Below are 22749 nucleotides of genomic sequence, written 5' to 3'. Positions count from 1 at the left end.
ATAAAGCTTAAACTAACATTTTAATATTTACATTTATGTGAATTGGCTGCAGCAGATTGATCGATTATATTGGTAGATAGCATGATGAGTGCAGCCTAAGCAGTTATTATGAGGGACTTTTACTATGGAGACATAGGTTGGATGAGGGAAAGGGTGAATGGTAAGATGAAAATGGAATTTATATAGTTCTTAAGGGCTAATTAGCTGAAACAGCAATGTGAGGGAGGGAACTTGGAGTTTGAGAATGCTAGATCTGGTAATAGCATTAGAAGTATCCATAACCACAGTAGCCATGCTGCCTCCATGACCATGCAGTCTTATTCTGGAAGGTGGCTAAATGTGGTATTCTTGGGGCAATGCCAAGGAAAGAATATCAGTAATGTATGGGAAGAAGTTAGAGTTAGACTTTGGATACTCAGGATTAGAAGGATAAATCAATTAGGGATTAAATGGATGAATAACAATATAAAGCAGGAGCTGCAAAAAAAGAAAAATATTTTGAGGGAATATAAATAAAAAGGTGATCAGCATGCTCATGAGCAATAGGAAGTGGAGGCAAGAAAGATGACTAGTATGATAAGATGACTGAATGAAAAAAAAATAGCTAAGTAAAGGCCAAAGTAAATCCTTTAATCAATGAAGATTGTAGGAAAGTGACAGAAGCAGAAGGAATAGTAGAGTTACTAAGTGATCACTTTGCAAGGGTGTGTCATTCAAGTAGAGATCTTGTGGTTGCTGCTGAAGCAGAGATCAACGTGAGAATTGAGGTAGACGCTCAGCTTTGGCAAAGTTCCAAAGGAATGGAAAGAGGGTCAGATAAAGTTGGCTCAGTACATAAGTAGCAAATTACAGACCAATTAGTATCTCAATAGTGGTGGTTAAGGTATTAGAAAAGTTGGTTAAAGGTGGAATTCAGGAATGGTGGATAGGAATAAGTGATACTCAATCTCCTTTTACATTACCATTTTATCATGGTAATGTAAAAGGTAGGTAATTTACTCTCATGGGTTAAATTATATTACCATCACATGATAATCTGTACTTTTTGAAAGCATTTGACAAAATACTCATGGAAAACTATTGCAAAAGTTAATGGAAATGGATATGAAGCTGGTGACAGACACCAGAGAGTAGTATATGGAGGCATGGAAACTAGGAGAATGAAGAAAAGGAATAGTGGAGTGCCTCAAAGCTCTATACTAGGGCCACTGCTGTTCAGTTGTTTGCTGAAGCCCATGATGCAAAACTGGAGTTGATAAAGGTGATGTAGACATCCTGCACAAAGATTAAAGTAAAGTGGTTGGCTGCATGGGCAAAGAATAATATACCCATCAATTTAATGTTGCAAAATGAATGGTTATGCATTTCAGGTTGAAAAAAAAAAAAAAATTGCATGCTGTCTATTACTTTGATTGTACTGGATTTCAGGGAATTGACAAGGTTTGGGGTCTGTGTCTGTGTGTGTGTGTGTGTGTGATTGATTGTGAAATTGAAGTTCAGAAGTTGTCAGAATAGCTCAAAGGATACTTGGATGTTGAAGAACATATTGATGAGTAGAGATAGGGAAGTTAATATCTCTCTTTATAATGCTGCACATAGATTATGTCACTGTTTTTTTTTTTTTTTTGTGGGGGGGGGGTTGGGGGGGATGAGGAGGTGGTTGAAACAGTCTAGACACTTTAATTTTGCTACAAAATAAGAAAAATGTATACTTTTGTTAAGAACACTGGGTTAATTTATAAATAATCAGTTTAATTCAACATAATATTTAAATAATCCTTATATTTTCCCCCCTTTTTTTCATTTTATATAGGTAAAAATATTCTTAATACAATATTAATGTTTGCTGAATTCATTCACTATATGCCATGAAAAGAATCTGCACCCAACATCCTTCATTAATTCTTATCTTGAAGTACATTTGTACTTTTAATTTGTACTCATCTTCACTGCCACTCTAGTTTCTATTCTCTTAAAATATGTAATGTTGTTATTGTTCATTGAAAATAATTATATATTTCTGTTTTATTTTATTTTATTTTTTATAACTTGTGTTCATGAGCACATTACAAGAAAAAAGAAAGCAGAATATCTGTATGTTATTTTTATCTAGACACCTCCAGGGAGTCAGGGATTTATTGAAGGAAAACTATTAAATATGTAATTCCTGATACCTATCACTTCTCATTAAAAACATTCACTGATGATGTACTTGTAGTGTCTGTATGTTATTTTTATCTAGACACCTCCAGGAAGTCAGGGACTTATTGAAGGAAAATTATTAAAGATGTAATTCCTGATACCTATCACCGCTCATTAAAAACATTCACTGATGGTGTACTTGCAGTGTCCACTGGCAGCTTATTTCATTCACACACTACACACGATGAAAGAAACCTGGACCTAACATTCTTCCTGGCCATGCTTTTATTCAGCTTCCAGGGATGACCCCAAATTCTCTTCCTGCACTTGCCATGAGCTGTAAAATTTCTCCTGTATCTATATTGTAAGAACTTCTTAACATTTCTATGATATTTCCTTTCCTCTTATTTTTCATACTTTGAAAACCACATTCCATCAGTCTGTCTTCATGTGCAAATTTTCACAAACTAGATATGACTTTGGTTAGCTAGACCAAATACTCAGTTCAAAATGCATAACTTGCACTTGACAACATGAAACTTGCACTCATTAACATTTGCCCATAGAAACAGTCTGTTCAAGTCAGCTTGCACAGATTCTGTGTCAGAAATTTCCCTCGTCTCCTGAACCAAGTTAGCATCTTCTGCATAATTGAATGTTTCCCCTCCAGACCATTCCTAATATCATTAATATACAAGTTAACAGAGTCATGAAAGTACAGAACCCTGTGGTACCTCATTGGGCATACCTTCATCTAAGATTCTGCACCTCCATACATTAATCTCTGATAATACCTGTTAGGTAACCATGCTCTAATCCTTGCCACAAGCCTATTTCACGTACCCATTCCTCTGAGTTTGTATAATGACCTCCTGTGTATAGAATTCTGTCAAATGCTTTGGCAAAATCTAAAAGAATCATTGTGTATATCTCTTCCCCTTATCGAAGTCTCCCGTAACAGCTTATACTAGCATGGCCTTGTAAAATGTGAGTAGATTGATAACACAAGACCTACCTTTCATAAAAAGATCAAAGTATATTCACCAACCTCTTAATGTGATTCCTCATTAAGGGATGAGGAATCACATTAATATCAGCTTCTCTAATACCTTACTAGCTATTACAGAGATATAGATTGGTCTATAATTAACTGCATCCTTTTTAGCTCAACCCTTGTATAGTCGAAACATCCACTTATTAGGAATCATGTTTATGTTGAGACTCAAGTTAAACAACCAGGTTAGGACCATAGCTAATTCTTTAGCATTCCTTTAACATGCATGCTGATGTCTCATCCAAACACACTGCTGTTTTAGCATTAAGTCCTTGGAGTATTTTAACACCTCTACCTCTTTTATCTTTATCATTTCATTCAGATCCATCTCACCTTCCACTAAACTAATTGGTTTGTTAGGGTTGTGTATAGATGCTTTATAGATACCAAAATGTTTGCTTAATAACTTGGCTATTTCCATTGAACTTGACACTTTCCTGCCATCTGTATTTACTAAGATTATCCTAGTATCATTCTTCTTTTTACTTGCTACATAGCAAGGGAATGCTTTGATTTCTTTCAGTATTTTCAGCTAACCTCTTTTCCTAGTCTGATTTCACTTTCTTCACTATGGTTGTCACTTGCTCTTTGTGCTGCTCATATGACTGATCATTACATTTCACATGACTATGGGAATGCATTCAGCTATATCCTCCTTTGAACATCCCTTGATCACTTCCCATGCACCACTAACTTCTTTACCATGCAGTTTCTCATACCATGGCACAAATATGAGCTCCCTTTGCAATCTATAATAATCAACTGCTTTATAGTTCTGTGTATATATCCCTTTTTAGTGAAAGCTCTTACACAAGCATTATCATTTCTGAAAACAAACATTTCTGATCACCTTCACAGTTGGAGACAAAATAGTTACCTATTTTATAGTTGGATTTAATCTAATATACTTGCTATTTCTGGTATCACTTTTCTTTATAGATGCATGTGAAATCAGTTTGGTGGATTTATAAAAACAAGCCTATTTATATTCTATTTCTTATATTAATTTTTAGTGTTAGTCATGGTTTGTACTTTCATAGAAATGCAGTATGCTATTCTGTGCTAAAGAAGTAAAAGGAAGTGATTGTTTCTTATTTGGATCTTGATTGCAATTGTTTCTTACTTTAATTAAAAGGACAAACAAAATCACTGCGCATGTGTGTGGATACATGTGTATTTGATTTAGGAATTCTTTGGACAAGTGCCCTCTCACATCTTCTGATTCACTCTTTTTTTAGGCTGCTACTGATCAGTCAGAGTCTTTATATGGAAATCCCTCTTCCAGTCCACCTACATCTTCTTCATCTCCATCTGCTGGCCAAAATTTATCTTCTCTACAGAAAAAGTCCCCCCTGCTGACATCCTTAATGGAAGGAACAGCAGTCACTACCCTCCACAATATGACACAGCCACAGCCTCCAGTTTTAGCCAGTCAGGTATGGACTATGGTAAGCTGTTCAGTCCAGCAATCATACAATTCATATAATTTGTAGTTTATTGCCGTTTTGCTATTTATGAAATCTTTTACAGTTCAGTTTTGTAATCATTATTCATTTATATAGAGTTTCTATTCTGAACAGTAAATACTTTGAGATTAGGCTTCTCTTCTCGTACAAGTTTAATATATTAAGTTTATCATATATGCATACTGTGAAGTGAGTGACTACCTGATTGATATAAATGTTTATCCATTCATTCTCCTTGGGACTAGAAAGCTAAATGAAGATTGAAGATAGCTTTTGTTATGCAACTGTGGGAAAAAAACAAAAAACTCAGAATTTTTTTGAGTTTAAGAAAGAAAATTTTTTTGAATTTGATAGCAGCAAATACCAGCCATAATTTGACATTTGAATTCATCAGAGACACCACTCAGCAGGGACAGTGTGTGTGTGTGGTATATTTTGTTATGTATGCAGTAGAAATGATAGTACTATTTGCAGTTATTCTGAAAGTACTTTATTAAATCTTGCTGAATTATTAATTTTAATAGGAATATGTTTTGTTTATCAGAAATTCATGCTTTGCTAATGGCAGTTGTCACCATTACAGAAGAATGAAAATTATGTGAAGTGGGCTTTTGTACATGTTTAAATGATGCATGATTAGTATTCAGAACAAGGAACTATTAAATATGATTGTATTATCAATCCCTGAATTAGTGAAGCTAACTGCAAAATATAATAAAGTTTATTGAAATTATTGATATATTGGAACATTCTATGTTCCAGCATTGTTTCATGAAAGCTCTGAGAAAAATTCTCAGGACTTCCCAAGGATTTTTCCATCACTGTCATCTGTTCACTCTGAATGAATAATGGCTTTGGTGCCAAAATTGTATTAAAAATTAGGATATTAGGTAGGAACTTTAGACTGTTAGCATTTAAGAATGTGTGAGCAGAGTTAATGAAGGTAGTATTATCACTTAAACAAAATAAGAGAAAAAATTTAGCTGTGCAAATGTTTTATGGCAGGAAAAAGACCAAGAAGAAAACTAAGATCTAGGTGGATTGATTCAGTTAGAAGTACCTCAGATGATATAAATATAAGATCTGACAATACTGGAGACCTGATGGATAAGACTAATTTGGAGGAAAATTAGTGATAGGAAGTTACTATTACTGTTTATCACAAGCAGTGTTGAAAGGCATTTCATTATCCAGAAATCTTGTGTATCCATTAGCATTCCTCCTTCTGTGAACCACACCCAAAGGCTAAAGTATATACCAGGAGAACAGGTCAAATGTAAACTTTTTGCATAGTGCTATCATAGTATTCTGTACATCTCTTCAGGATCATATCAGAAATTTGATAATGATGGAGAATTTTATATAATTGATTGAACATTTAATCTGACTTTAAGTAATTAAAAGTATATTTACCAGTTGAAAATTGAGTATAGAAAAAAATCTTCAAAGCTCCATTTCTTGCATTTTTAAGAGATATTTCTCTGCAGAGCAGCAGCCAAAAGACTGTAAGTGCATTTCAACTGTGGAATGTATTGAAATGTTGAAATAATATTGGGACAGATCTAAATTGCCCACAACTCAATAGAAAGAAGACTGTCATTTAGCCCTAATCACCTTTTCTGTCCTTTTAGCTATACTATCCACTAGTTTGATACAGTCAGTTATTTTAAACAATTCATCTTTCAACATGAAAGAATCATGAATGATAATCTGTGTGCTATTGTTGAAGGCACTGGTCTGACCTACGCTTCGTTTAGTTCATTTCAAATGTTTTTTGTTGGATTGAGATTTGGATTCTGTGCATATTAGTCAAGTTTATCCACGTCATTTTTCTAAAACCATGTTACTATAGTACCTGCAGTATAGTACTATAGTAACATGGTGCATTGTCATGTTGATGATAGATTTGTATGTTTCATAGACGAGCATTTCATTATCCAAAAATGTTGGGTATCCATTAGCATTCATCTTTCTGTGTACCACATCCAAAGGCTAGAGTATATACCAGGAAAACAGCTCTAGACCATTACATTTCTCTGCTGCCAAACTTCATATTTGGGATGATGTACTTGGGTATACACATTCCACAGGCATCTACCACTCTCACACATTTGATTGAAGAAAGGAAATAGCACAGTTTATCACTCATATCTTCAAAGGTGAGGAATGGTTTCTTTGCATGGAGGGTGGTTGAACAGTGGAATGCATTGCCTGCTAGAGTGGTGAGAGCAAGAACGGTATGAGTTCAAGGAGTGGTATGATAGACTTTGTTTCCTGGGAAGGACCTCCCATGATGAGTCTTTTGACTCCATGGAGGTCTGAATAATAATAACAATAATAATATCATGGACTTCCATTACTTTAATAAGTCATGATAAATTCTTCTCTATCTTCCATTGACATTATACAAATGTACAGTCTATTCTAAACATGTTTTTTCCTTATATAGCAGTATGGACTATGCATGATGACAGGAATATACATATTCATGTTTATACCAGTATAGTTTGCAATCTTGATCGCTATTGTGTTTAGCATGCATCTGCCTTTCTTATTTGCAGCTGAACTGTGCAGATATTTTTATTTTTATTTCTATGTTTATTAAATATGTTTATTTCTTAGTGTTTTACTATGAACCTGAATTCTATAGACTCTTTGAATTTCTGATTGATTGTTTCTGTGTTAGATTGCTGAGATTTGCATGCCATCCTTGATGTTCACTTTCTGGATCTTGGCGGAGGTGGCACCCTTTGGCATTTCTTTTTACTGATAATATTTTCTGTTGTCAGTTTTGAGTGATGCAATCTTTTTTTTACCAGCTTCACAAATGGAAAGCCATTGATATGTCACCCTACCTATAATAACACCTCTTTTAAAGTCTATAAATTCTTCTTTGTATGCCATTAACAGTACATAAATGTAGTCAACTCTGAGGGTATATATTTGCTTTATTTATGTAGCAGTGTGGGTCATGTATGATGACAGGAATATACATATTGGTATGTTTCATTCTAAAATAGGAGTGGTGTTCTAATGCTTATTTCAACAATGTATTATTAATTATTTTTAGAAATAATTAATTATTTAATTATTAGAAATATTATCATTTCTTCTAATTATGCAAACCATTCTCAAGTGATTATATAAGGTTTTATTACACTGTTTATTTTGTTCAGGATAGAAAGGAAATAATAGAAAACCAAGTTATGAATTGACATTGGTTGATTGGTGGATTCATCCTATAATATAGGATGAATATACAAAATCCATAGATTACCACTAATAGAAATTAGTATTAAACTGGAGTGCCCTTATTCTTTCTGGTGGTTTTCCTTCTCCTTGCCAAAGGGTTTCATCATTAAATACTTACAACTGCTATTTCAAATATTACACATTTCATAAACAAAAATTCGCAAAAAAGTTTCAGTATCAAAAATGATTGCAAGCACAGACATTTACAACTGATGTTGTTGTTCTTGATTTTTTTAAAATTCTTTTACAACAATTTGTTATTTTTTGATGCAATGAGCTGGGTATTCAAACATGAGAGTGGGGTAACTGTTAACTGCTATATTATCTAACAATACTGTATTTTCATTTTTGTGCTCACTTCAGTCATTGTTCTTGTTTAGTTAAGTGGCATATTCTACTTTATATAGGGCTCGTTAACCTGTTGCTTAATGCAAGCATAGTAAAGCTGTAGTCTGGGGAGTAGCACCATCTTTTTATCTGCACCTATGGAGTTATACAAGGGTGTGCTGAGAAGTTGTGATAATCACCATGAAGGAATTGAGGAAGAACCGTGTAACTTACACGTTATTCTCCATGAAGTGTTATACACTTGTTACAGTGCTGCTGTAATCCTCTGAGAAAAGTCTTTCCTGTGTTGCACAAACCAGTTATTTTTGTTCTAGGGGTTTATCAGAAATTATCAGCCTATCCCCACTCCCACCCTTGTACTAACCATGCCTTATTGTTTTTGCTATTAAGTTGATTAGTCTTTTACATCAAAGGTTAGATAATACACTTATTTCATAACATTTAATGGGTATATAGAGATGATTGTATGCCAGCCTAGGTGTAGTGTCTTTCTGCCTTTTATCCAGCATGCTATGGCCCAACGTGTTATAGTTGTTTCTGTATCTTTAGGCAGTAAATTTTGCATCGCCCAATGTAAAAATTACTTTACTTATTGGATGCCTGAAGCAGCTTGAATTCCCATTCACTATCGATATCTTTTCTTCACAGCTCATCTAGAAATATATTGATGCTGGTTGACTTAATTACCATAATCACCCACCTTATAATTCCACATATATCCTTTTTTTTGGCAATAACCTTTTCTTGTTTCACCACTTCCCAAACAAGTCCCTCATGATCACTCTCACTAACCAGTGGTAGTGTTAATACTTCATTAACAACTACATCTGGTGAAGTTGCTTCAGTCACATGCTGCTTAAGATATTTATCCCTCACAAATTCAACAGACTCACTCTCCTTGTTCCTGTAATTAAAGTCACCTATCAGGATAGCCTTCTTTTCACATGCCCAACCAATTTGCCTAAACATTTCACAATCAGTAGTCTTTACATTCTCTGGCCTATAACTCCATCCTATCAGATATACTAGCCTGTTAATTTCAACTTCACACCACACAGATTCAAAATCTGTACATGTACTATCAACTTCCATACTTTGTGGACCCAATTCCTCTGCAATCATTAACAGTACCTCCCCTCTTCCTGTTTTCACCTTCCTATCCTGGAAAATTGTATATCTTTCCATTTCTATTCCTGACAACACATCATCCTCAGACAACCAAGTTTCACTTATACTGATTATCTTTGAGCACATTGATTTGATCAATACAACAGACTCAGCTCTCTCTTATTTCGACTACTCCTTACATTTGTATACAAACATAACTATCCATGTGCCTTTGAGGTACATGAACATTCTCTACTCCAGCTGCTATAACACACCTCTGTCTCTCTCTTCAGTCTGACCACTCCTTTTTCCCTGATCCTCACTCTGACTCTGACTGCCATTCATACCTGTCTCATCCTCACTTGCATTCCATCACCTTGTCCTGCTGCAATCACATTTTCAACCTCATATCTATCTTCCTTCTGCCATATAACCCATTTAGCTGTGCTATCCTGCTTCCCTTGTACTCTTTGATCGTTAGCTACATCAACTTCTTGATTCTATCCTTCTCAGCAAACAATAGCCTTTCTAAATGCCAAACACCAACCTGATTCAAATGCAATTCATCAACTTTAAACCATTCCAACTTTCCTTCAAATTCATTCCACAGATTCACAAACTTAAATCCCCCTTGAACCACCTTACACAATTCAGCCAACTTGCTATTCATTATCTCTGCTCTCCTCTTCTCAACTCACTATTTTCATATCTAGGAAACAACACTATTATTCTTTATCTCCTGCAACAACTTCCTCAAGTCTCTATCAACATTCCCTTTTTCACTAACTAAGTCATTTCTGCCCACAACTACCACTAATTCTGATGTCTGCTCTTCCCTTCTCTGCAAAGCTTCAGTTATTTGTTTCAATGTTCCACCAGAAAAGTATGTTTTGTATATTTTATTAATTATGAAATCTCTAATTATTGAGTCCCCATACAATGATATATGATTATCCTTTTACTCTTTTTTCGTAATATTAACTTCCTCCTTCTCATTCACATCAGCTAGTCTCTTTTTTAGATGTTTAATTTCATCTTCCAAATGCTTCATTTTCATCAACTCTTTGCCTAAGCTCTTCCACTCCATTCCATTTCATATTAGCAATAAAAAGACAAAGACAATGAAAATAGGCAGAAACGTTAAAAAACATCAACTGCATTCTGAATAGAGGAGGACCTATAGAATAAATAAAACATTTCAGCTAGTTAGGCACAATTTTTAGTGAAGATGGCAAATTAACTAATTCTGCTGTCTATATGGAAATAGACAGCAGAATTAGCAAAACTGGTAAAAAGTCAACTGAATAAATTTATGTGGAATAAGAGAACAATTAGTCAAAAAAACAAACTAGCCATATACAAAATCAAGAATCAGCACACACACACACACACAACTACATGCAGTGCAGTTGGTATTAGAAAACCAGCAGTGATGACCATCATTAACGATTTTGCTAAAGGTTTGTGCATGATGGATCGTGAAAAACTGACAAATACAAAGCCTGAAAAGTCATCCATGTGGAAATTCTGCAGCATATAAGAATGAGGGATATACTTTCCTGTCAATCATAGTCTTCTCAGTAATAAAACATGGGTTTACCATTATTGATATAACTCAAATAAAGAGACAGTTGATGGAATGTCATCATCTCAATTTGCTACATAAAATGAAATTCAAAATACAGCTTTTCATGGGCAAAATCATGGTAGCCATGTTCTGGGAAAAATATTATTAATTATTATTATTATACAGGCACCTCCATATGGGGTATTGCTTGTGGACTTTTTGCAGAGGGAGACACTATAATGAATTTGAAACGGCATGTGGAGATGGCAAAAATAGAAAAACTGCATCCCTAGAGATACCCACAAGAATATTAATGCCCAACCTTACACCTGTTTGCACACAAAGGATGTGGTTGTAACATTTGGTTTGACTGTTCTTCCCCATTCCACCCATAGCCCAGATCTGGCACTCTCTAATTGCCATCTCTTAAGGTAGTTGATGACAAGAAGTTGAAACAAGCTGTTTGCAAAGAGCTCTGATATTGGAGTAAAGACCTTTTTAGGATTTGACATACAGCATCTTACTCCGTAATGGCAAAAGTGTTTAGAGAATGATATAAACTCTGTCATAAAATGATAAAATGCTTGTGATAGATGGATGATTAATCAACGTAATGACAGCATTGTTAATTATATATTTTCTGAGAGGTGGAGGGAAAGAGATATTGGTCAATACTGCTGCCTCCTCATAGAACAGGTTGGATGTCAGGAAGTCAGATATCATGTAACTCAGTATATATGTGACTTCAAATGATCATATAAGATAGTACTGAATAATAAAAATATATTAATAAACAAAAGATTTTCTAGCACTGAATGTTTTATATTTGCTGTTGGATGAATATTCCAAGTAGAGTGCAGTGACTTAATAATTTGTTTCCTTTGTGATGCTATGCCTTAAATAGTGCTGAAGAAAAGACACTTAGAACAGTTGCTCTGAAGGAGATTGTAATGAGAGTAATCTAGCTGTGCTCTTTATATTTGCATGTACAGTATGTTCATCATGTTAAAATATTTCAAAAAGTGGTGCTAATGTTACAAACTTTTGGAATTCTTCAGGTATTTGTTTTATACTTAATAACACAGTTTATTTAATCATTTGATTTTGAAATCAGGATTTTTTTTTAATCATCTGCAATATTTTACACACTTTATTAATAGCTGTCTGTCATTATTGCTACTATTACTACTGACCTACTGTTATATTTTTAGTAAATAATTTTATCCTAGAAAGTGTTGATTATTTCTAACCACTTCAACATTTTTGATGTTGTATGCCTTCATTTTTCAAATCTAGTTTATTTGCATTGTGTTAATATTTTTGTTACTTTTGCTACACAGTAGATATTAAACATGGCATTTAGTTTGGATTTTCTGTAAAAGTTTAACAGTTATGTTATCTTCATGAGGTACACGTGCACACATCTTTTTCACATTTTTATTTGCTGTCTCATTTACAAACATGTTGTAAAACTGATAATCACTGTTCTTGTTTTTAAATATTAAACATTAAGATTAATGTCATCCAGCTTGAACTTCAGTATTCTGAAGTTCAAGCTGGATTCCAAATGTTAATATATTTGGGTTTACAATGTTTTTCTGTAAACTTTTCTATAACTTCATTTTATATTATCTTTCTTTGAATTGGTTGGAAATCTTGGAATAATTATATTGTGAAAATACCTGTTGAAAGCACTTTTCTTTCTCTGGTAAATGAAAATAATTGTATCGAGAAAATTGATTTGTTGTTTTCACTTCCTGATTCCTAAATTTTATGTGCTTTGATTTGTTTGTCTCTTCTCTCCAGCATCCTATGACCACTACTACAGCTATGGTCCATCATCAGCATCCTCATTTGGTTCAGACTCATCCTCAGCAGCATATTCCACATTCAGCACCCCAAATGATGCATCATATGCCACCATCACAAATGGTACACAGTATGGGTATGAGGCCCCCAGTTTCTCAGCTTATGCCTGTTTCCAGTCCTACTCCACCTCATCAGGTCCATCCAGTCAGCCAAGCAGTCTCAAATAACCCATCCTATTCCCCAAATATGATTCCATCTGTAAGTATTTGTAAATTTTTTCCTTGTAAATTTTTGGAAAACTGAAATGTGAATCATGTTAAGTGTTTCATATTATGGTTCTAGTCTAAATACTGCTTTACATTTTATACTGTGGCTGAAAGTTTTATTTTCTAGACGTTTTTCATAGATATATTTAACTTAAATAAACACAATCACAAACATCCATGCCCATGTGGGATTCGAACCCACAGCTTGTTGGTTGGAGAGCAGGTACACTAATCACTCAGCCAACCAGGCCAATTTCATATGAAGCTGAGTTAGTCTATTTCATAGTTGAAAAGTTTGAGTTGTTCATGAAAAACAGCCCAAATGGACTAAAAAAAAAACACATAATTAATAGACATATATGTTGGCCTCGTATCCTTAGTTACGTCAGCTGTAATTCAATGCAGTATTCCAGATCTGTTACATCTGGATTAATATAAAGCCAAGCCAGTATGATTGAACTGTCACTTTCTTGTCTCTACTTGTCATTATTCATCTTATCATCAAAACCTCTTGTGATGTCCTCACCACTTTTCAGTGTACTCCTGAAGGTCAACTCTTTAGCCATTATTGCTACAGAATTCTTTGCTACTCATACAAATCCCATACATTTTTATGGATTATTCCTACTCAAGAAAGGTTGTATGTCTATAGTACATAGTATATGGGCTAAGGATTTTTTTCTATTTTTTCATTAATTTTAGAATATTTTTATTTATTTTTACATAGTTTTACACAGGCTTTGTTAACAATAAATACACATTGTCAGTTATCATATGTTAAAGCATACAACCCAGGCTGTGGAGCAACAAGTTAATCTGCATGCTGTTCCTATTTGGTGAAATACTTGGGTATGGAGGATGCCTAGAGAATGCTTTTTAATTTCATTTCTTGTCTCAACAGTGAAGTTTTGAAAAGCATTGCCTGCGATGATGAGGGGGATTGCCTCTTGTGACATGGATTATCATTGTGTATAGAATCATAACTATGGATAATACATTTATGTTCTTGACATTTGCAAGTGTTCAGCAGCATAGAAATGTTATGATCATAGCCCTTATATCTTCACAGTAATGCCTCATAGTACAAAATAATGAATTTTATATATAATAATAATAATAATAATAATAATAATAATAATAATAATATATAATGATGATTGGTTAAGAGAGTACCATGCGAACACAGAACATTGGTGGCCAGAGCCCATTAATGTTGTTCTGCCAATAGAACATCTTTGGGAAGACTTATGCTTTAAAGGAGAAACAGAGATAGTACCACCAACTTTTTACCAGAAAGGAGTAAAATTTCTTTCATGGCACATTAAAGCAGTTATTGTGGTTATAGTCAGGACATTACATTATTTATTTATATTTGACTCCTGCTGTGTAAGGTTGTAACATATAGTGCATTAGTACTATGAGTAGGCTAAGTTTTTTTTTATATTTTTATTTATTTTTATTTATACATCATCTAGAAACCCTGCTCTAAAGACAAATGTGGAACATTTTCAAGCCACTTGCCTTCAGTAAGTGGGATAGTGGTCTCACATTGGGTGTTGAAATTCATCTCTCACCTAAACCTGTTCACAAAAGTTCATGATTATGACAGGATTCCAACAGCCCGTTGGTTGGAGTATGGTTACATTATCAACTTCGCCGTGCAGATTTATTTGTTTGTTTTTAATAAAGAGATGGATTATAAACTCAAGAGACTGTATTGACTTGTCCAGAGCAGGCTTACAAATGTATATCTTGCACCATGTTAGAAGGTAAGAAAGAAATTACGGAGAATTTTGTAACTGTTCAAGGTTAAACAGACCAGAAAAGCAACACATATCCATTTTTTACTCACGATTTTTTAAGATAGAAAAGCATTATCTTCACTTCTTACACACCAGGCATAATCCTCAGTTAGCTAAGGTAATTTACTAACTTTGTGTGAAAAGGGATTCTGTGACCTTACCACTTCTTCTAGCAGCAGGAATCACTCCCAAAACCCTGTGAGGTACCATACAGTGTCAAAGTGATGTCAAATGTGAATAACTAACTAAATTGGACATAATAGCATGTAGCACAGTTTTGTTATGAAACCAGTTCTAGGTCAAGGCTGTTTGCTAAAAGTTTTTTTTTTTTTTTGTGTGTGTGTGTGTGTGTGAATGAGCATTGTGACTTTACGGAGAGCTGGAAATGATGTTACTTCTATCTACAACACATGCACACACACACACACACACACACACACACACACATATATAATCCTATCTAATCATTCTTTATATATTTGGCCTGGAGGCTTGTTTTTCGGTAAGTTCACTTTTCTTTCATAAACATAATTGTTACTCTTTTTCACCTGTCTGTTTCACACTTCACCTGTCAATACATATGTCAGTGTCACTTCTCTGGTTGGTTTGTGCATTTGGCAGGAGTGATGAGGAGAAACACAAGTCCTGTGAATAAAAATTTTGCCACCTCCATATGGGATTAAATGACTAACCTTCAGTTGAAAAAGTACTTTAAATGGGTCTTACATCTTGTACAAATTCATATTTAGTCTTTCTAATTAAGGGGTATGAAGAGATGCATGCATGCACACATATATAAATATGCATCTTTTTTTCTGACTGGTTACTTTATTAGAATGTATACATCCATGTAAATATTTCCAAGAGTTCAGTTAAATTTACATCTTCAGACAAAAATAATATAGTAGTTCAATGAAAACAGTAAAAGATAACTCCACATCATAATCACTCTCTTAATAATCACTCTCTGTGCTTAATGGGATGCTACTGTAGCAAAGGTGTTTCAAGATTACTGTTTATAGTCTTTCAAGTATGGCAGTATGAGCATAAAATATGCTCTGAGAGTGAGAGAGACATTGAAAAGGATGGTAGAATAAGATGTGTGTTGTGAGAGGATTCTAATTTTCACTAAAATATGCTTATGAATGTGCACACACTTTTTCTTAGATTTTTACCTTTTAATGTAATTTTTCTGCTTATAACATCATTATATAGAATATGTCAGTCAAGAATGTTTTCCTTCCTTGAATTAATTTTATTATACTATAACATATCATCTATCAACTTCTATTCCTTAAGGATGAATCTGTCAGTAAACCATAAGTGTAACGATCAATTAATTTTGATGCCTATAAAACCATGAAATCCATCAGATTAATGCCTGTAACATATTGGCTAAGAGTATTGCTATTTTAATTGTATGAGTATATATATGTTACTTTCCACAGTATATACAGTATTTTCCACAGTTATTGATAATATTGTACTCTAGATAGGTTGCTAGATATTGTACATTGTGTATGGAGGTGTATGACCTCTTATCTTGTGGTAGGCATTGTACTGCTGAAGTCTGCAGTGATCCTTAGATCCATGTCAAAATCAGAAGCCACTGTCTTTATATTTCATAATGAACATTGTCAAATATTATGATCCTTTAGCATCAACACAAGATAGAAAGAATCATGTGAAAAATGAATTGTGGAATTCGAATTATTATTATTAACACCAGACCTCCATGGAGTCAAAAGACTCATCGTGGGAGGCAGACACTAGTTGCCTACCTAGTTAAGACTCTAGTCTTTTCGGCCATATGTTTCACTTAGTTTTGTGTTGCCTTTGTGCATGTGTTACAAGTCTCATATTGTAATCCCTGACAATGTTTCAGTGACTGACATGAAATGTTGGAAGAATTAAATAACATTTTTAAACCTTTCTTAGTGCTATTTTACTCCATTAAGCCTCTAACATGAGACAAACACTGATATACACAAAGCCCATCAGACCCTGCTTTAAACTCATTCAATGGATCTACATTCACCACAATTTCAGGCAACGCATTCCACTCTCCAACCACTATCCGTGCAAAGAACTTGCTCCTTATGCTCCTGCTCACACTCTCCTTATACAGCTTCCAGGTATGTCTCCTTGTTCTACCCCCTTTCTGTGAAAATTTCTTCCACGTTAATCTGGCAACAAACCTTTACTGACTTAAACGTCTGAATCATATTCTCCCTCTCTTCCTCTTATTCACAAGATTTTGCTTACTACAGTCCCTCAATCTGTCCTCATATCCCAAAGACCCATTACAACTTTAGTCAGTTTTCTCTGGACGCTTTCCAACATAGTCATCATCATGAAAACCAGGGGACTAAATCTGCATACAATAATCCATACGTTGTTAGATAAGTAGGCCAAGGCCTTATAATGGAACCAGAACCTCTTTTCTGCTAGTTAAGGTCTGAATTTCAGATCCTTGCCTATCACCACTACAAGGTCTTTTATCTCTTCAACTTCCACCGAAATTTCCCTGCCAAGTGTATACTTTGCATCTCATTGTTGGCTACCAAATTTCAGAACCTTACACTTTACACCATTGAATCGATAGTTCCATACTGTTGCCCACTCATACAATCTATTCAAATCCTCCTATAAAGCCACATCTGCTTGATTCCTCTTCACTCTCCCCAGTTTTGTATCATCTGCAAACAGTTGGATATCACAGTTAAACCCATCCCAACATCAACCTATCAGCAAGTTGTGTATAAGCAAGTTGGTAAAACACAACCTCCCTTTAACAAACCCATGTTAACAAGTAGAAAGAATGCCACTGTTATAAACCCACTTTTGTATCCTATCTCTCACCAACCTCTGCAATACCTTAACTACAACTCGTGATATTCAGATTGGTCTATAATTTGTTGCCTTAGCCTTGTGAAGTGGAACAATTTTGTCTTCCTTCCACTCCTTTGGGACTTGTACTGTTGCAAGACTTGTTAGATAAGTAGGCCAAGGCCGATGCTAATTCCTTAGAACATTCCCTTAAGACACGTGGTGATATGTCATCTTATGACATATACTATATTAATATCTGAGATTTGTAGCTTACAAATTTGAGAATGCAAAATTTTAACCATTGTTCAAATTTTGCATTCCTGATATTCTACATATACATAAAATACATGCTTTATGTATAATGTTTGAGAATGATCAAATTTGGAAGAAACTATATAAAGCAAGTGGCCTATTTTATAGCAAAGAATAGGTTATAGATGGAGGAGAATAATCATTGACATATTTTACTATATTCTTTATCAGTTAATTGAAGAAATAAGATTAAAGAAGAAAAAAAGTTTCCTTAGCATTATTGCTTTTAAGAACACCTAATATTGTATCTGTGCCTACATGATATTATAAGCACCAATTACCATTCTCCCATGAATTATTCCTCAAAGAACCTCAATTTGTTCAAAAAGAATATCTACAGATTACTTCTTTATTGATACCTACCCATATATTGTGTACATCATTGATTTGCTATAGGTTCTACATCCTCTCCTGTGTTAAAGTGATATATAAAACTTTTATTATATCGGTGTTGCTCTCCAGCTTTCTGAAACTGAGTACATGATATGATGACCATAACAAATATTGCATATACCAAGAAATGATCATAATAATCATTGATCTGCTATGTGCATAATTTGTTCATTTGTCAAAATATAACAGCCAGCTTATTCTTTGTTTCTTTTCCTGAATAATACAGGTATGTCTGTTAAGATATAATTATTTGGATTCAATTTTTCATCAACTTGCTATTACAAAATTGGAAATAGATTTGAAATATGATCTTTCATACTGCTTTTTGAATTTATGAATTTATTCAAGATTTTCAGAAATGTAAACAATGAATGAGATTCTCTAGAACAGAATATCTTCTACACTTTCAGCTGGAAAGAATGATCCTCTTTATTCTTGCTACTATTTATGTTCAACAAATCATGCTAGTGATTGGTTGCATTAAGTCTTAAATTAGAAACTGCAGAAAATGTATCATTTGAGAACTTGGACCAAATTTCTCAACATGTACATATTTACATGTCGAGGAACTGTTAAAGTATCTTTGCATGAAAATATTATAAAAATCATTTTTTTATCTTTGTATTTCTAAGATATTGGATTTTTAATTTAAAAAAAAAATGAATTACTGAATAAAGTTACTGTAGATGTTGAAATGCTTGTAATCTCAATTTTAAATGGACAAATTATAGAGTGAGTGCTGCTTATTTAATACACTCTGGTTTTTACATTTCTTATTTATTTCTTTTAGCCTCACCCTCCACATCAAATGTCTCTGTCTGGTAATCAAGGCATGGGAGTATCGCAAGGAATGATTCCCCAGTCTGCACTTCAAAGCTGCTTAAGGAATGGTTGTCCAAATCCAGCAGTTGAATCAACTGATTGGGACAGGGAATATTGCAGTAGTGAATGTGTTGTTTCACATTGCCGGTATGCATAAATAATTTTTATAAAATATAAAACTGTTGATTTCTTGTTTTAAAATATATTGATCTATTTTTTTTTATGTGACTTTCACCAATGAAAGCTTTTAAACCTATAGTACATTAGTATAATGAGTGGGCTGAGGATTTTTTGTTCTATCTTTATATGCAATCAGAAATAGCTGGCCTAAGTTTTTCACAAATTATACATGGCATCCGGTGAAGAGCAGTGGCTGACAAGTGTTGCCATCTTGTAGCTCCTAATCCTAACGTTAGATTTTGCTGTCTGAAATAGTGTGTGTTCTAAGGTCGATTTTCTTGAGTTTAAGGGATGAAAAACAAGAGTTTCCAGGAGAAAAAAACTTGCTTGCCAGTGATCGACTGACTCTGGAACTGATTGAAATAAAGCTTAGAAAAAGTTTTTCTAGTCAGTGACTAGAATTCAACATAGGTCACCCATTCTTCAGGTGGCCTAGCACTGTGGGCACACACACAACCTTCCACTGAGCTACACAGACTCTTAATTACATTAATATAAAAGGGCAAAAAAACCTGCTTTAATCAGGTGTATCTAAATATTTCTTGTGAAGTGTAATGTTTTTGGTGAAGCAACATAAAAACAAGTAGAAAAGAGTATACTTCATCCACGGCTGTAAGTGGTATGGATTTTTCAAAGGCCTTCGATGGAGTGCCACATGACAAACTTTTAACTAAATTGAAACAGATGGGATTGGATAAAAGACTAATGAGTAGGATAGCTGATTGGCTGTCAGCTATGTTTGAGAGGATAGGCTGTATTATCCCAAAAGAGGAAGATGACTAGCAGGGTGCCATTTGTCTATTTTGTGGCCATTATTGTTTAACTTATATTCTAATGATATAGGGACCAGTTTAACTGGAGATATTCAAATGTTTGCAGGTGATGAAAAGCTCAGAAGAATTATGAGACGTAGTGCAGATGTGTGGTTTTACAGGGGGACTCAATAGACTATGTGAGTGGGTAGGTGGAGCTGGCAGTTTAATGTTGCGAAGTGTAAGGTCTTGAGATTTGGTAGGAAAAGATGGGATGCAGCATATATAATTAATGGGAAATTTTAAAAGAGGTGAAAAAGACTAAAGATTGAGTGTGATGGTGGACAGAAACTTGAAGTTTAGGGTTGCATTGCTGAAGTTGCAAGAACATCATATTGGATTACATCAATGATGAGGAGGACTTTGACATGCAGAAGCAAGAGGTTATGAGTCCCTTGTATAAGGCTTTGATCAGACTACATATGGACTACTGCAGAGATCTGGTCACCTGGTTTTCAAGGGAATGAGGATGTCTTAGAGGATCCAGAGAAGATTCACTGCCAATGTCAGGTCCATGGAATGTGGGATATATGAGGACAGATTGAGAGAATGTAATTTGCAGAGCCTTGTGAATAGAAAGAGAGGTAGGGTGTGTGATTGAGATATACTGGTTGATAAGGGATTGTTATCAGATTAATGTGAAGGAAATTTTTCATAGAGTAGAGGACTGTATAAGGAGGGTGTAAGGAAGGGAGTGAAGAGGAGCAGGTTCTTTGCACGGAGAGTAGTTTTTGAGTGGAATGCATTGTCTGAGAGTGTGGTGAATGTATTGAAGGCATGGTTTGATAATCTTTTCATATGAAAGTTTGGATCTCCCACGATAAGTCTTTTAACTACTTGGAGTCCTGATGTTAATTACAATTGTAATAATATGTTATGAGTTTTATGTAGAAGAAACATAAAATGGTGGACATACTCAACAATATAAACTTATTGGAACAGCTTCTTATATTTCAATGAATGTGCACCCACTGCCAAGATGGATATATATATATATATATATATATAATAAGAAAGAAATGTTATCAAGACTCATCTCAAGTACCAGTACTATTTATGAATATATGCATCTGATGAATACTGTAGTGCATGGAGGCTAGTGCTAATTATGAAAGCAACAAATGGCATTTACCAGTTCTGTTCTGATTAATAATTGGATATTCTAAAATGTGGTAAAGTGTGCTTTTTTTTTAATCTGATTTCAGGGTTTTTACAGGTATTTATAGATTACACTGTAATCAGTTTCTACAAGCACAAATTCTTGTGCTGACTGGAATCATTCATTGAGTTTTCTACACACACACACACACACCATGGTACATATTGTCTACTGTAATGCCTTGGATCCTTTGCCTATTCCTATATAAGTAATAGGTGCAGATCTTTTTATGTTTCAAAAATTATACCATACTACACAGATATTGATTTGCTTTTTGAAAAGGGCATGTTTGAATATTATATCCAGTTAGGACTAGAAATGAGCAGGTGTTTCATTTTGAAAGAGATATGCAAGAATGTTTTGAGACTGTATAAGAAAGTTGAATGGGAGGGGGGAACACTTGCCACTAGCATGAAGGGCTGATGTAATTGTAATCATGATTGCTCACTGATCCGAATTGTCAAGTAATACTCGAACATGAATTTTATATCATTCAACCTATAGATAAGGTGTTCATTGAATCACCAATGCCAAAGACAGTCATGTGGTGTCCATAGTTGTCTTTAAAAGTTAAATAGCATTAACCTCTAGAAATTTAGGAAGAAACTGTAGTATTAAATGGAAAATTCTGTTATTTCTCAAGAAATTCATATACCGAGAAAAATCTTTTGAAAAATATCTCTCAGGAAAATGACTAGAATCATCTTTTTTACATTTATTCTTATTCAGTAAGGCTCTTTATATATTGGTTAAAACAGTCTTGTATAACTTGCTCTTCATTTGTATACTGATGTTTTTTTAATCAAAAAAATTTTTTTTTCAATCACTTAATCATATCACTTTTTTTTTATTCACCTTCATTTTCATCTGTCCATCTGGTTAGTCATGTTTGTGTACATTTATCCATGGTACCAAAATATATAATAGGTTTACAACTGTCTTAATAATTTGAAAGCATCACCAAAAATCGATATTTTCCTTTCATTTTCATAGGGAGTAGGCGAGGCCATTTGCTCTTATTAGCCCTGTCTATCTTTTTTGAGACTGAGGGGCAGTCAGTCTTTGCCATTAACCAGAAATAGCTTGCCCAATACCATTGCCACTAATTTTAAATGGCATCCAGTGAAGAGATTGCAGTAGACAAGTGCCACCATCTTGTGATCCTGAACTCTAATGCAATATAGTATTGTCTGAAATTGTGTGGATTCTGTGTACACTTTTCTTGTGTGTTTATGGAAAAAACTAGATTTTCCAGGAGAAAAAAATCTGCTTGCTAATGACAGAGATTGACTAACTCAAGAACCAATCAAAGAAAAGGTTCCTCTAGACAGAGACTAGAATTGAACTTAGACCTTGCCTAGCGCTATTGATGCAAACACCATTTCCACAGGGCTACAAAAGCCTTTCACTTTAAATTCAGTACTTT

At 34.2% G+C, this 22749-nt stretch overlaps 1 protein-coding gene across 7 annotated transcripts in view; it reads left to right on the top strand.

Annotated features, from left to right (window-relative positions):
- Positions 1-22749, top strand: part of LOC150110258 (thymocyte selection-associated high mobility group box protein TOX-like) — a 279484-nt gene that overhangs the window by 242388 nt on the left and 14347 nt on the right. For 5 of the 7 annotated variants that reach the window (XM_090398654.1, XM_090398680.1, XM_090398671.1 and 2 more), the window contains exons 9-11: positions 4435-4644; positions 12743-13003; positions 19141-19319. In XM_090398654.1, coding sequence (XP_090254780.1) covers positions 4435-4644; positions 12743-13003; positions 19141-19319 — 650 coding nt within the window. The remainder of the gene's footprint in view (positions 1-4434; positions 4645-12742; positions 13004-19140; positions 19320-22749) is intronic. The other 2 variants (XM_090398662.1, XM_090398707.1) reach the window with 2 other exon arrangements.

This window comes from Typopeltis vanoorti, chromosome 1 (assembly GCF_054136105.1).
Source record: "Typopeltis vanoorti isolate ZY-2024b chromosome 1, IOZ_Tvanoo_1.0, whole genome shotgun sequence".
Lineage (NCBI taxonomy): Eukaryota > Metazoa > Arthropoda > Arachnida > Uropygi > Thelyphonidae > Typopeltis > Typopeltis vanoorti.
This window is presented reverse-complemented; position numbering and strand designations above follow the sequence as displayed.